This window comes from Heterocephalus glaber, unplaced genomic scaffold (genome assembly GCF_053883595.1).
Source record: "Heterocephalus glaber isolate CG9 unplaced genomic scaffold, H.glaber_assembly_v1.0 deba00001737, whole genome shotgun sequence".
Lineage (NCBI taxonomy): Eukaryota > Metazoa > Chordata > Mammalia > Rodentia > Bathyergidae > Heterocephalus > Heterocephalus glaber.
Window position 1 is genome coordinate 3,568,917 of NW_028258445.1, and position 15,687 is coordinate 3,584,603.

General features: G+C 48.4%; 1 protein-coding gene across 5 annotated transcripts in view; it reads right to left on the bottom strand.

Moving 5' to 3' along the window:
* Window positions 1-15,687, bottom strand: part of Smarca5 (SNF2 related chromatin remodeling ATPase 5) — a 70,132-nt gene that overhangs the window by 39,252 nt on the left and 15,193 nt on the right. The window contains exon 1 of one of the 5 annotated variants that reach the window (XM_087200298.1): window positions 4,462-4,682. The exons of 1 other annotated variant lie outside the window; for it this stretch is intronic. In XM_087200298.1, the coding sequence (XP_087056424.1) occupies window positions 4,462-4,515 (54 nt within the window). In that variant the 5' untranslated portion in view covers window positions 4,516-4,682. Of the gene's footprint in view, window positions 1-936; window positions 970-1,480; window positions 1,989-3,729; window positions 4,048-4,461; window positions 4,683-15,687 lie in introns of those variants that run through there. 3 more of the 5 variants (XM_087200297.1, XM_004868558.4, XM_004868559.4) reach the window with 3 other exon arrangements.

Genomic DNA, 15,687 nt, shown 5'->3' on the forward strand with positions numbered 1-15,687 from the left:
AGAGCCAGGCCTGAATTCTATTACAAGTTTTACTTATCTTAAGACTCATTTGCCTCCCCTGACAGATAAACAACGGGCGTCAAGGGCCTCAGTGGCAAAGCACTTGCCTAGTACCCTTCAGGCCCCGGGGTTCAATTCCCAGCAAAACAAAATAAAATACCACTGAGTTTATATGGTAGATATTTTCACATTCATACTGCCTTTGTTTTCTCAGACAGGGTCTCGCTATGTAGCCCAGGCTGGCCTTGAACTCACAGCGATCCCCTCAAGTGCTGGGATTACAGGCGTGCACATCGATGCCAGGCTCCACATACACACTTCTATTGAAACTTTAATTTACTTTTAATTTAAATATATCATCTAAGCAAAAATTTTTTAAAAGGTACCAATGAATGCATTTTGGCTGGAACAAAAATTCGACCACTGAAAGCTGCAGAATATCAAGGTTTGTATTCCACTAAAACCTATCCCCCACCACTACAAGTGCCTTCAAGGACTATAAAGACAGTAACTCCACCTCAGGTGCCCAGATAAAACTACCATTTGCTTACTGCGTTAATTCTACATAACGGCTCACTTTCCCAGCAGTATCACTTTCACACTATAAAGGACTGAAAACTCCTAGAAATCTTCCAGCTGGGACTACACAATACTGTATCTCAAAGCTAGTCGAAGGCCAAGAATGAAGACTAGAAGCGATCATTTCGTTCCCAAACATCGCCAGGGTCAGGAACACTCAGGAGACGCTGGGCGGCTCCCCCAGCGCTCTCCACTCCCCACAGTCCTGTCACCACCCCCCTGGCCAACCTAAGCCCCAGAGGATCAGCACCGAGTGGCAACATTTCTTTCTTCTTTTTTTTTTTCTTGAGACGAAAGCCCAAGGAAAGAAAACGAGCTCGACTGAAAGCGAACCAACCGTTCCAGATTTGCCAGTACCTTCTTCCACCCATCCATCCCCCAGACGAGAAGGGATCCCGGCCAGCTGCGGCTCCCACCCGGGGGGGCAGCGCCTGGGAGGGGCCTGCTGGCTCACGCTTCCCAGAGCAGCTGCGCCCCGCTCGTCCCACCGCGCACTCGGCCATCCAGCTCTCGCCATTGTTCCTGCCTGGATCGACGTTGCCCGCGAGGAAGCGACAAGGGCAGGGAGGCCCAGTACGAGGACGCGCAGCTTCACGCCGCCCCTCGCGCGCTCCCGTCCCCGCCGGGGCACCTCCCTCGCGCTGCCCCAAAGTTAGTGGGAACTAAAGCCTGGACGGAAAAGCCTAGACGGAATGGTGGGGGGAGGCAGTGATCGGGCTCCGCCTGCACACGGGAGCGTCCCAAGGAGTGACAGGAGTGCCAGCGGAGACGCGCACTTCACTGGGAAGCGCGAGGAGCACACGTGGGTCGGGGTGGGGAGGGAGCGCGTGGGACCCTCGGGAACCTGAGGCGCGGCCCAAGCAGGCGCCACGTCCTCCCGCCCCCCGCAAGCCGTCCTCACCTCCGCCTCGGCGTCCGTGGGGTCGGCGCCGGCTGCTGCGGGAACGGCCAGGGCCGCGACGCCGTCGGGGCCGCCTTTGTTGCAGCCGGAGCTACCGCCGCCGGCCGAGGCCGCGGGCTTGGAGGCCGCACTCTCGGGAGGCGGGGGCGGCGGCGGCTCGGCCGCGCTCGCCATGATGCTCTGTCTGCGTCACCCGCTGCCGGGCCGGGGCGGCGATGGGGAGGCGCCGAGGTCCGGGCGCCCACGGCGCGGCGGCCGGAAAGCAGGAGCGCCGGAAGCTCCGCACACCGCGGGTCTGAGGGCGCTCGGCTCGGCCTCCTTCAGAGGGCCCCCGGTCCTCACGGCGGGAAGCGCGTCGCCGAGGAGGGCGGAGCCGGGCGGGTCACGGAGGTTAGGGAGGGCGGGCCGACTTGGAGGGCAGCGGAAAGCGAAAGGAAAGCGAAACGGAGACTGAGGCAGGGAGCTCGCCGCACCTCCGCCTCCTCTTCCTCTGGCGAGATCATCTATCTCGCAGCATCCCGACAACTACCTACACCGCCTACTTTCAAACCTCGCGAGATTCCTGGTGGTTTCCAGGGCAGAACCCGGAGCGCATGCGTATTCTGCCCTCACTCTGGACCACGCCTCCGCTAGTGCTCCCGGGCTCCTGGCCGAGTGGGCGGGGCCTAGAGGGAGCTCTGGCGGACGCAGGTTGTGCGTCGCTCCTTGGCGTGACGTGAATGCCAGGTGTTGCGTCGTTGCTAATGGATCCGCGTCCTCTGCCTCCGCGGGCGTCCTCCCAACTATTCTACTTGTTCGACTGCCTGAATTGGGGCGTAAGCTGGCTGTGCTGCTTTCGCTATAAGGCGTGACGTCTTAACTACCCCAAGTGACGCCTCGCTTTTTTGTCTGAGAAAAATAGGCTATTTAAGAGAGTGTGTTTTACGTCTAGGCAAGTTAGCTAAATACCCTCTGCCCCCCGGAGGCACAAAGCTAAGGTGCTATTTCTTCCAAATTATATGCAAAAGTTAAGCAAATAATTTTATGTGCATACTGCCACTAAAGGAGAGAAACTTAGGTACCAGTAGAGGAGGATGAGCTGGGATGGATCTTTTCCTCAAGCATAAAAAATAAAAATGCACGGGGCCAGGGATTTAGCTCAGTGGTTCTGCCGCCTGCCTCGCCAGCATAAGGACCTGAATTCGATCCCTGGTACCAAAAAAAAAAAAAAATGCACATTTTTCTTCCAAAGAACTGTTAACAAATAATAGCACTAATTATCTCTTGCCTGAGGCTATCGTCAAAGCAGCCAGTGAGCCTGGTGCATTAAACAAAACTTAAACGCTCTGGGCTGTTTGGTAACAAGTCTGCACTCCCCTGGGATCGCCCCAGTCCGCTCCGAGGTCACGGGCTGCCCTTGGGCGGGAGCGGCACAGATCCTCTCCCCCTCCGCTCCACTCAGGAACCGCAGGCATCAAAGCAGTCCACATCGGAGGCCTACCACTGACAAGTTTCCAGAGCCTCAGCGACTCTTCCCCTTTCTCAAAATTTAACATCGCGACTTCGGAGAACAGAGACAAGCGCTGCCCGAAAGTCATCACCGACTCGGTGCTGGGTGGCTAGGTCGGCCCTTCGAAGGCCCAGACTGCAGTGCTAGGCGCCCAAGCTCTTAGACTGCGCTGCCCCTCAGGCTGCCCTGCCTGTGTCAGGGTCGCGAGTGCGTGTGATGGAGAAAACTCGCAGCACGGTGGGTTCCTGAGACAGGAGGCGGCGACCGGCTTCAACCCAGAAAAGCGCTTCTCCCGGCCGCTGCTCCGTGGGGTTTCAGCTCCACAGCTGCGCAGCTGCCCGGCGGGGTCAGGCATACGGAAGCGGGGATGTTTCGTGCCTGTGGCCTTAAGGAAGATGCTGTGCCTCTGTCGCCGACGAGCCCCTGAGGCCAGTCCGGGAGCCCCCTGCTCAGCAGCGGGCCTGTCCCCACCCACTGTCAATTCCTGCTCTCCCGGTTCCCACCCGAGTCCGCTCAAGAGACGCTGCACAAACTCCTTGGGCATCAAGCCGGGCTGCACCGCCAGGCTCTGGTTTCGAATCATGAACACCAGTAGCGCCGTTTCTCAGCGTCAGTCCTCCTGCGTGTAAGTGAGAGTGGTCTTGCTTAAAACCGCCAGCAGATCTGGAGAACCAGGCAGCCGTCTCCCCGCCTCCCTCTCTCCCTCCCTCCGGAGCCAGGCGCGACCGACCGGCGGCACCGCGCGGCCCGCGGTACTCACTGAGCATCTCTCCTGCTGGCCCGGGACTCCATGGCGAGCGGGGTCCGCCAGAGGTTTCATAATGAAGGAGCAGGTGCTGCGCCCAGGCTACACATGGTAGACGGCAAGGCCCAGTCTGCAGCAGTCAGTCAGCAGAGGAGGAAAGGAGACAAAAACGGGGAGGCGGAGGGAAGCCGAGCTGCAGAGGCGCCACCGCCGGGAGCTGGGAAGCGCCGCGCACCCAAGGAGCAGAAGCCGGGCAGAGCGGCAGTGCCGGCCTCCGTGCTCCGCACCGGCGCCGCCCGCCCGGCTCCAGCTCCCGAGGACGCGCCCTTCGAGGCCGGAGAGGACGGCGGGGGCGAGCAGCTAAAATGGCTGACTGCACACGCTCCTCACGCGGGCTCGCGGCCGGCGGCCGGCGTGCAGGGCAGCACTGCTGTCTCCTGGCCTCGCGGCGCAGACCCCGACCGAGAGGAAGGAAAAACCGGGACAGCCTTGTGAAGGGACCCCCCTCCCTAGCTGCCGCTGCTCCGGGAGTCCTGGCCGCGAGCTCAGCCCCACGCCACTGACCAAGTTTGCACAATTAAGCTCGGCAGCGTGACACCTGCAGACACTGACTTCGATGCTGTCTGTCCCTCACACTCAGCACGAGCACGCCTGCTACAAGTCACTGACAGACACAGCACACGCACACCCATCTCCGCACGCGAGTCTGAATGCGACACACCGAGAGAATTACATTACTGTGCTTACTTTGGAGGACCATGGCTGCAGGCAGTTGGCATAGCAACGCACAAGGAAAGCCATTTCCTGGGGAGAGAGCTTCCTTTTCTAAACAAAAAAATTCCTCCTAGGAAGCAAACGGCATCGCTGCTTCTGCAGAAGCAAGACACTGTAGTGTGTCTCCTAACCTGCGCGGCTCGCTCACTCGCTGCAGTCCTAGTGATGTAAGTGGATCTCGCCCTCCCTCTCCCTCGTGCACCGAGACACTCAGCTCCACGGCACACACGTTCCTTCAGGCTCGCCCCTCTGCCTCACCGTGGCGCTTGTTAAGGGAGCGGCGGCAGCCAGAAAGTAACGCGCTCGTGCCTCGTGCCTCGTGCCTCGGCGGCTGCAGGTTAAGCAAGTCTCGGAGGGATGGAGTCCATTGACTGCTGACTCCGGATCATGCCACCCAGACAGTGGGAAACGGAGAAGGACTTTCCCGAACAGCTTGGCACTAAAACGTAATTCTTCACCAAGGTGAGGATTAAGGGATCCTTGTGACCTCCACCCTGCCCTCAGCATCGCCCCGCTGCAGTAAACAAGTACCTACCAAAAATGTATAAAATGCACACTTAGGAAGCCGCGTGTGAATGTAGAAGATGCGATTCTCACAAACACCCATACCCCCCCCCCACGGAGACGCGTACTGCCTGCCAATAAGATTAAATTAAGCCCACCCAAGTTTGTAGCTTTTGTCTTTCTTGAAGCAAACAAAACTTCTAGATGTAGATTTGAAATTAAATGAGAATACATTATTCTACCATAAACGCTTAATTTCTCCTAGGAATACAGATTTACGCGAAAGATGAGAAGGAATAAGGACAGTTACTCTGGGAAACACTGGTCAGTTTCTCACAGTCAGATCTGGCTACTGATGCTGTGCAGGGTAGAAAGACAAGAAAGATCTAGCACCTTCTGTACGGGAAGCCGGCACTGTCAGGGCCTGCTACCCGCTTCTTCTCCATTTTAAGACCCACCCTCCTGGTCCTGTTCTCCCTTCCCTCCCCCTCCTATCTGAAGGCAGCCTTTCTGCCCAGTGCCGGTTTCAGCTCCTTCTCTCCTCCCAGCTGTGCCTCTTCCTCAGCCTTCTGTTCCCAGGACCCCAGCTCCCCACTACATTCAACCTCTCCTCAGCCCGAGGGCGGCGTTTATGTGCTCTGGTGTCTCCAGGCTCAAAGACAAAACAGACACCTTCCCTAGACCCTGTACTTCCCTGTAGCTATGGTCCCACCTCTGCCTTACACTCCACGAGAAAATCTCTCCAGAATCTCTGCTGCCTTCCGCATCCTGTGATCACTCAAAGAAGGACCATTGTGACCCTGTTACACAATTTACATACCCACGAGTTGTCCTTAGTATCTCTCCCCATGTTCCATCCATCATAACATCTGCTAATTCTCTCATTTTTCTCCATTCTAGATCTCTCTCTATCGGATGCGATCACCCAGTTCCAATCATTACTTTTTGTCCTGAGAATCACTGAAAAATCAACGATCCCGATTCCATTCCAACCCTATCCACCCAACCTGTTTACCATACCACCTCTAGGATCTTTGAAAACTAGTCTGATCACTTCCCCTTCCTCCATGGTGGCCCTTTTACAAGTTAAACCACTCCAATGGCTTCCCATGGTACCCAACATAAAGACCAAATCCCTGTTGCAGCTGCGGGAGGTGCAGCTTCCCAGGCTCACACCAGGCTCACACTCACACTCACGCGCGGTCTCTTGCACTCCAGGCTGCTCGGGCTGCTCCTGCTTCCTTGATGGGCAAAAGAACCTCTGCTCTACTCTTTCCTCTATGGAACCCCCCCCCCCCCGCCATCTGCCCTCCACCCCCAAAACATACTGGCGAAAGGCCCTGGGGCTCGCACAATCGTGTCTCTCTTCGGTGAAGAACTTGTTACCAAAGCTGTGATGTGTCACCTAATCATGGACTCATTTAACAGGGATTCCCTCCGCCTGGCCCTCTCTCTTCCATCCGTGTGGCTGGCACCACGCTGGCCTGCGTGTGTGACTGTGCTGCCAGCCCCTCCATGGTGCACACTTGCAGGCTCTTGCATTTTTGCTGAATGAATGAAATTTCCACTGATGTGAATGGACATTGGCAAAGCCATGCTTGATCTCTGAGACAGTTCCTGTCAAAATATCTAATATTTTTCTACAATAGACATAATAATCTAAAAGTACATGGCATCAAAATGTCGAAGCAACCTAAATACCATCAACAGATGAGTGTGTCCGTAAAAGGTGGGAGACGCATCTATAAGCATACACACAACACGTAATGCAGCCGTGAGGTTCTGGATAACTCTGAACACCTCAGGCTGAGGGACTAGGCCAGTATCACAAGAACAGCCACTGTGAGCAACTCTGATCCAGGACCCAGCACAGTCAAATGCTGAGAGACGGGAAGTAGAACGGTGGTTGCCAGGTGCGGGGCAGGGGAGGCTGGAGAGGTAGAACGTGGGGGCACGGAGTTTGAGGTGGAGGAGATGAGAAGGTTCTGGAGATGGGTGATGGCAATGACTGTGTAACAAGAGGAAGCAGTTAAGCGCCACTGAACTGTACACTTAAATGGTTAAACTGGAAAATTTTAATCCAGCATTTTATCACAATAAGAAAAGTAGATGGCAACTCAAGGACTGCACAATCAAGTTCCACATTTCCCACCCAGTCCAGGTCCCAACACACCCATGTCCCAAAAAGTCTTGTCCAAGCTAAAGCCAAAGTAAGTCCAGGCTGATGGCGTCCGAACTTGTATGTGACAGTTTCCCACTGCCTGTCTCTCTCTGGAAAAATGTGTCAAACTCTCAAGCAGGAAACTAACCTAATCAGGGGACCTGCGAGATGAAGAAAGAAACTCACCCATCTGCAGCCACTGTTGTCTTCCCGCTGGGCTCTGCGGCACCCCCACATCCAGACTCAGGACTGAGACACTGAAGGGTCAGTACCCACACTATCTGGTACACTGAGGTGCAATCTTACCTGGTATAATAAGCCAAACACTGCTCGAGAAATAAAACTAGACTCAAGACTTGGGAGAACCTCCTGCTGGAAATTTTATGTAAGAATAAATCACCTTAGCTGCAAGTAGCCCTAATTTGGTTATCCGTAACATGTGGATTTGGCGAACAGCATTAACAACATCCAGCTAAAACTATGTAACAACTTTATGCCCTGTGTCAATGTCCAGATTTTAAATCCTTAGTAACAATGCTCCAAAAGATGGAGATGACACAGCTCAGGATGCTATTTAATGTAAAGGCTTTCCATGCTAAGTTTAATACTGGTATTGAACTTATGGTATTCCTTCATACTTCATACTTATGATATTCCTTCATACTTTTTCCACCTATAATAGTCACTTTTTAATTACTGTGAAATTGAGAAAAATGGTCTGTTTCCTCCCAGTGATTATTAATCATATTTAGAACTTATATGGTGCCCATCCATAGATCTCAATGTGCTTTACAAACAAAGTTTCATCAAAACCCCTAATGGGAACATGAAAATAACATGTTTATGTTTCAGTATAAAATCATATATAAGATTATAGAATTAGGCTAGAAGAATACAAAATAGAACTGCAGTTTCTAACACGACTTTATTGCCCTTAATAATTACATATTGACTTCTTTCTTCTTCCCCCAACCCAGAAAAAAAATTATAGAATTTGAGGAAATCATGTAGGTGAGACAGGAAGAAATTATTCTGATATCTAGACACAAGAATTCTTACAAATCTGAACGCTGTTTTATTTTTCCCTAAAGAAATGGCATTTAAGTTGGGATGTTAGCACATGCCTGTAATACCAGCACCAAGGGAGGCTGAGACAGGAAAATCATAAGTTGAGACCCTCAGGACAACGTAGCAAGATCCTGTCTCAAAAAAAAAAACGTCATTTAAATGTCTTCATAAGTACACTAAATCAAGCCAATGCAACATAAAGGATAGTCGGAGATTTTCCCCTCTTCCTAAACCAAACACCCCCTCCATGCTGGTACTGTCATGTCCTCACAAAGAAGTTGATTATCTGCTGAGCCCCACATATGCTATCGCAGCCCTGTGTGCAGCTCTCAGCCTCTCCAGACGCCACACCTGCAGCATCACAGAGGAGTGCCACACCACAGTGCTTCACGTGCACCTTGTCTCTGAGACAGGGTCTCACTGTGCCGCCCAGGCTGGTCTCAAACTCACAGTGATCCTCCTTTCTCAGCCTCCTGAGGGCTGGGATCACAGGCATGCACCACCACACCCGGCAAAGTTCACTACTGAGAAGAATTTAATATGAAATAGAGGATGAAGGAAACCAACACACTGCCTGACACACAGTAAATGCCGAATAAACACCTGAGTTTGATGTAATACGTGCAGGCTTTAGAAACACTGGGAGTCTGAGTCTGACTCAGGTACATGCTCAAGTGTTGGAAAAATCTAAAGCACAGTCCAACCAAAGGTTACCCAGACGCTGTCCAGAGACGCATTCTGAAGAAACCTTCAGGCTCTTTCCCTCTTTATTAAAAACTAAACCCTGATGCAGACTGTTTATGGAAAATCAGTGTAGCAACCCATCCATAGTAAATATATTCAATATTCCTAAGAAGTACTGAGAAAGATGGAAAGGTGATAGATACAATATGGAGACATGGGAAAAACAGGAAGCTGGAAGTCAGGGAAATCTCAACACTGGGCTTGTTTGAAAACTGAGCACACTTCAGTAGCAGGTTAAACAAAGTTTACTTCATTTCCTGGACCTAATTTAAGGAAAGGCCCAACCTCACCTGGCAGTGCCCGGGCTTAAGAGGTGGAGGCCTGGGGTTAGAAATCCCTTCAATACTTTCCTCAGGGCAAGGCCCCAAGAAACAGGGCTCCCCACTGCACCTCACCAAGGCTCCAGATGGGAAGAACTGCTACCTTTGTTACTGTTTGTCAAGTATTTCCTGTGATAAATAAGGTGTCTGAGCACAGTGAACTGCTAACTATACCTCAGTTTGTTTAACAAAAGCAGAAAACACTGCATTAAGAACAAGAATACACTCCAAAAAAAGAACAAGAATACAAGTTAGCTAAGGTCGGGGACCATACAGCACTCATCAGATACTGTCAGTTATACTATGCTTTATCCCTATAACTTGACACACGGTAATTGTTCAAACAAAGAACAAACAAAAGTGTAAGTCATTCCACTCAAACTTCAAGACCAACCTGTGAAACAGTACTAGTCCTTAACACAAGGAATAGTGGAATAACCACTAAGAAGAGTAGGGTAAAACTAGCAAATTGAACGTTAACAGGGGTAAGGACTTGGACCTACGTGGGTGTCCGAGACACGGAGTGGACAGGGAGGCAGCAAGGGTGATCTGTGAATCTGGAGATGGTGTCTTCCCTAACTGAAAACCTCGCTGTACGCTGTCACATTACTAGACCCATGGCATCTACAGCCAGGAGGCAGGACATCCTGGTGCAGTCTGCACTACAGGGATCTGAGCCCCTCAGGTCAAACTGCAGCAACCAGTTCTGGATGTCGTGACTCGGGACAGTAGGTGAGTGAATACTGCAGTCTACTCGCAGAAAACATGGACGATAAGGTATTTGGGAAAGCTGTAGGAAGCCGAGAATGTCTAAAGAGACCATAGGCCTCGAAGGGTAGGGTCTGCCAAAATACCTGAGTCATGGTATACTGACGTGGAATACAAATACTCATTTGCATGGCTTTTAAAAGAGACCTAGAACCATGAACTAAAACTGTAGAGGGGCAGACTACAGCTAAGCAGAAGGAAGAATTTCTTCTTTCTTTTATCGGAGATGAAGGTCTTGCTGATGCTGCCCAAGCTGGCCTCAGTCTCTGGGGTTTAACAGATTCTTCAGTGTCAGTCTCCCAAGCAGCTGGGACTGCAGGCATGTGCCACCACGCCTGGCTTGAGGAAGCTTTCTTGATACAAGTTTGACACACATCATGTAAAGGACTAGCTCTCAAATACCAGTGCTCACTGTAATTAAAAATCTTAAGGCGGGGGCAGAGTATCAGTGATTTTATAGAAAAATAAATAAACTGTATTAAGTGGTTCAACTAGAAGATTTTCAAAATCCTTTTCATGTTCTTAAGGTGGTCTGACCTCATGGCTGTGACCAGGTATCAGTTGCAGAAAAATGGAGATGGAAAGAGTCGTATGACGTAGAATGCTAGAAAAAGAGAGGTCACACAAACGGAAATGGACCTATCTTCACCTAGGACGTCCTGCTCAGCCATCTATTATTCTAGATTTCCGTCTATTTTGGCAGGGATTAGGGGAAATACTACAATACTTTACTGTTTTTTAAGATAATGATAAATAAGATCCTGATAGACAATAGTTTAGAAGTTTTCTTCTTAACATCTTTACTTTAAAAAGTCACCGAGGGAGCCGGGGATTTAGCTCAGTGGTGCCGCCGCCTGCCTTGCAAGCGCAAGGCCCTGAGTTCAATCCCCGGTACCACAAAAAAAAAAAAAGTCACTGAACTTAGAAAAAGGCACAAGAAAGGCTATTTTCTTAATGTAAACAATAACAAATATTAAAAGCACATCTAACTTAGTTTTATAGTTTTTTGAAAATTACTTACTATATTTTTAATATTCTTAAATATTACCATGCTACTTCCAATATTTTCTTGTGCAGAAGCAAGCAATTTCATGAGAGGTGTTTTCTTCAGGCAACTGTAAGTTCCTTGGGATGGTCAAAAAGTCATACTGATAAAAGATCTGTTGGCAAGATCTTGGCTTTTTATTATGATATTTATGGGCCAAAATTTAAACACATTAATTTCACAATTACCCATTTTTTAGGAATGAAAACCCACTTCTATACTGAAATAAAACTAAAAATGTATGAGCAGGAGGCTGAGTTTACCAAGGGTGCTAAAGGGGAAGTGACTTACTTGAGCAAGAAGGACTGAGGAATCAACCCCTGCCTGTCAAGCTGCGCCTGCCACGTGCAACTGCGTCTGCACACCGGACATCGTGCTGAGCCTTCTTTAAAGGAGGCTTCCAACGCAGCCAAGCTGCCGGCATTTATCTCCCTCAGATCGAATTCCAATTCTAAACAGTGTAAGGAGCCACGTACATTAGAGAATGGCATGGACTGGGAGAGGGAGGGCTCCCCCGATGTCTGCTCTCTGAGGTACCAGACACACTGAACACCTTACTTAACCTCTCTGGACTTGGCCTGCTTAGTGGTGACCAGGGGAGGCCCCACCCCAGTGTAACAGACAGAACTGCGAGAAAACATCTGCAGACCGGCACGTCAATGTTACTCTTTCCAAATATTCTACAAAGTCTGATGCACTCAAGGTTTGGCCAACACATTCACAAATGGCGTGCAGATGCATGAGACTAACACTCTGTTCAGTGTCCTCCTCTAGGATTGTCAGTGCGGAAGGATCTGTCATACGGCTCATAAAAAATTAATCTAATATTTGGAAATAAGTATCAGAATGTGTAAGCTTTCAGAATGGTTTAACAGTCTACTCTGAAAGACAAAGTGAATGCATTCTCCAGGGAACTTCGGAGCAGGACAGAATGCAGTGATCAAAGGCAACCAACCGGAAATGCCTCCAAAACAGAAGGCCACCTCTACATAGAAAATATTTTAAACACCACAGAAAAGTTGTAAATGTTTTGTTGAAAAATAATTTAGTCTACCAGCCACATGCTATATTCTGTCTTCCCTCACATGAATGAATGAATAAATGAATAGAGCAGAAACCACACCTATAATTTCTCCTTTTGTGTAAAGACTCTGAACAGGCAAACACAGCATTTTAACTATTCCTACTACTATAACTATTCATGTTACTATAACTACTTGTACATACTGACTTGTGCTTTAACACTATTAGCTACAACTATGCTGACATTTAAAAATCAAGGATAGTACTAGAATATTTAAGTGCATCTACAGACCCAATTGTTAGATTTGCTATCAACTGACCAGATGAATCACATTCCCAGGAAATCACCTCTCCTAGATGTGCCAATGAGCACAGAACCACAAACCAAGCTGGCACAGTGAAAAAAATAAGGCATTCATTTATTCCTCCTACAATTAAGCCCCGGGCTTAAAGGGGTAAGAAAACAAGCAAGAAGCATTTATTCACTCCACCACTGACCCTGAGCCTTCGGACAGTATCAAACAAGAAACCACAGGTCACAGATAGACTCAGAAATCACCCTGGTCAGTTCAGCACTGTGCCAGAAAAACCAAAACCTGGTGGTCATCAGGTAGAACGCTTACTGAAAGGCTTCCCTAAGAAAAAACATTCAAGAAAACCTGCTTTCTTGATAGGTAGGTGTTTACTAGGAAATAAATGGGAGGGTTTTTTGCCTTAGGAATAAAGCAAAATAATCATCTGTTGGATTAAAACTTAATAATACATGCTACTCAATACAGTGGAGTTATAAAACTAAAAAAATCAAATACTAAGAAGATAAGAACACTAAACCCAGCCTCCTAGAAAACATGGGGTTTACAAAGAAAAGGTCTGGGGGTAGTGACGCATGCCTGTAATCCCAATACTGCCTGCAGAGGCTGAGGCAGAAGGATCAGCACAAGTTCAAGGCCAGCTTGGACTACATAATGAGACCCTGTCTAAAAGGAAGTGAGGTGGGAATTTTCAGGAGAAATTTCTCTAAATGAACAATGACATCCGAACAAGCGTGAGGGCGCAGAACAGAGAACAGCCTCGTGGGTACTGGGGCTTCGGAAGGAAGCTGCCACTGCTGGCGTGAGGCTGACAAGGCACGTGTCTCCCCCCAGGCAGCTCTGTCCCTCAGCTTTGGGCCCAGCACTGTCTCCACTTCAGCAGCTCGAGTACAGGGCAGGCAGAAGTGGGCACTCACAAGTCATGACCACCAATGTCTCAGCACAGAGCGAGTGGACAGCAAACACTGAGGGCAGCATCCTTACTGGGCACCAACAAGGGGTTAAAATCAAAATGAGGTAAACAAACATAGCAAAGAATTCTAGAAATGTAGCAAGAAGATTTGGGAGAAGAAAGAAGCTTTAAATCCACTCCTGGGATGATTTATTTATTTTGATTGGTTTTTGTATTTTCTAATTAAAACAATCTGACAGATCAGACCACCCTGAACGCCCACTGTTAATGAATGTTATTAAGATGACTTACAGTAGTCATGGGGGTGCAGGGGGAGAAGGGGACTAAAATTAGCCTTACGACAAGGGCAGAAGACCAAAAAGAGTTTTTAAGATCACCCAATAGACAACCAGTGGTTATGATGATATACATACCCGAATGATTTCTGCATAAATATGGAATATTGTATAGGTTTGCATAAGAGCTCATAATTACCTAACAGGTGAAGACAGTCAAAGAACTTTTCAAGGGGAAAGTGGACTTCAAAACCAAAATTGCTAAAGAAGAAAACGCTCGAAATAAGAAATGCTAAATAAGTTCATTAGGAATAACTATCTAGTAACTCTGAGATGATTACTGGTGACTACTCAAGATAATTAATATACTGAGATATATTTATTTAATGTAAAGCTTTTTTTTTGGTACTGGGGATCGAACTTGGGACCTTGCGCTTGCGAGGCAGGTGGTGGTACCACTGAGCTAAATCCCCGGCCCATGACAATTAATATATTAAGATGCATTTATTTAATGTAAAGCATTGTAAATTCTAATCCCATTCAAATTTATCTTAGCATCTCATTTCCTCCAGGGAGCTGTAAGAGAAATAAACAGTCAGAAGGAAAAGGAAGTGAGGAAAACAACAATTTAGACACACACACAAGGTCAGGGCTGCATTCCCAGGCAGGCAACTGTGTCCCCGAATTCAGAGGGCCGCATCCTTGGCTCAGTGATCTGCTGACATCACCTTGAAGTCAATAATCATTTTTGAACAAGGGGCCTCATATTTTCTTTTTTACTGGGCTTGCAAATTATGGAGCCAGTTCTGCATAGGGTGATATAAAAAGATACACGGACAGAGATCGTTACACAGGCGTAGACACAGAGTGGCTGATACTTTAGAGGCATCTCTACTAGGTGCTGACTTTGGACTTGCCAGGCTCCGCAAAAACATGAACTCCCGTAAAACAATCCTCAATCGAAATCCCTCTCTCCTCCTCCCCTGCGCCTTTCTTCCCCATTACTCTCAAACACCCGCAGACACCATGCAGGTGCAATCTGAAGAACCAGCTGGGTTGGGCAACGCTCTAGGAGGGCACTTCTCAAAGTCTGCTCTGAGGACCCGAGAATCCCCACGACTCTTTCAGGGAGTGAACAAGGTCAGGTTGTTTCCTTCCTAATACTAAGATATGATTTGCCCTTTTCTCTATACTAACATTGTGCCAATGTGCAAAAGCAAACCTGGGTAACACGGATTGAATTCTTAGTATAACGAGACAGTTGTGTCCCCAGCAGTGTGCAACTACTGTACCTATATGATCCCTGCATTCACCAACACACATCTCAGGGAAAAATTAAGAAAAGCCAGGGTCACTTCAGAGTGTCCTCCACAAAGCAGTGACACTTATTAATTCTATCGCTTCTCACCACTTGAGGATAGGTCTTTCTACTAGTCTAGATGATAAAACAGGAGAAGCATGCACAAAAGTACAACAGTTATCTTAAAGGAATGATGTATACAATTATTTGAGTTTTAGGTAAAAACTAGCCCTTTTCCCCAGAACTCTATTTTTAGTTGAAAAAACAAATAATCAACTATGGTTCCGTTTTGGTGCTGGGGATTGAACTTTGTGCCCGTGAAGCACAAGCCTCACCACCGAGCTACATCTGGGCCTGGTTTTTCCTTGAAAAGGAACAAAATGAGTTTTATGCTTGAAGGGAAATGGCAGATTTCACTTTATTTGGTAATGATAAAATACAAGCTTGCAAGTAAATGCTTGAATTTTGGAAAACCTGTATCTAACACCAGAAAAACGACAACTTTCTGAGAATGGAGACCCTTTCTCAAGTAAAACCTGTGGTGATATAAACAGATGTGATTTTTATACTGGATAATGTACCAACATTCAGAAGCCTGCCTGACTCAGTGACCGAGCCACGTTATACAATCACACGTAAGTAGAGACACCACTCAACATGCAATTAAGACCAATGGGTTTTAATAAAAGAGAATAATTAAAATTCAGTAACATGCTCTTACATTTCTCATTGCAATTAATCTTTATGAAGCCACCGCTTGTCAAATT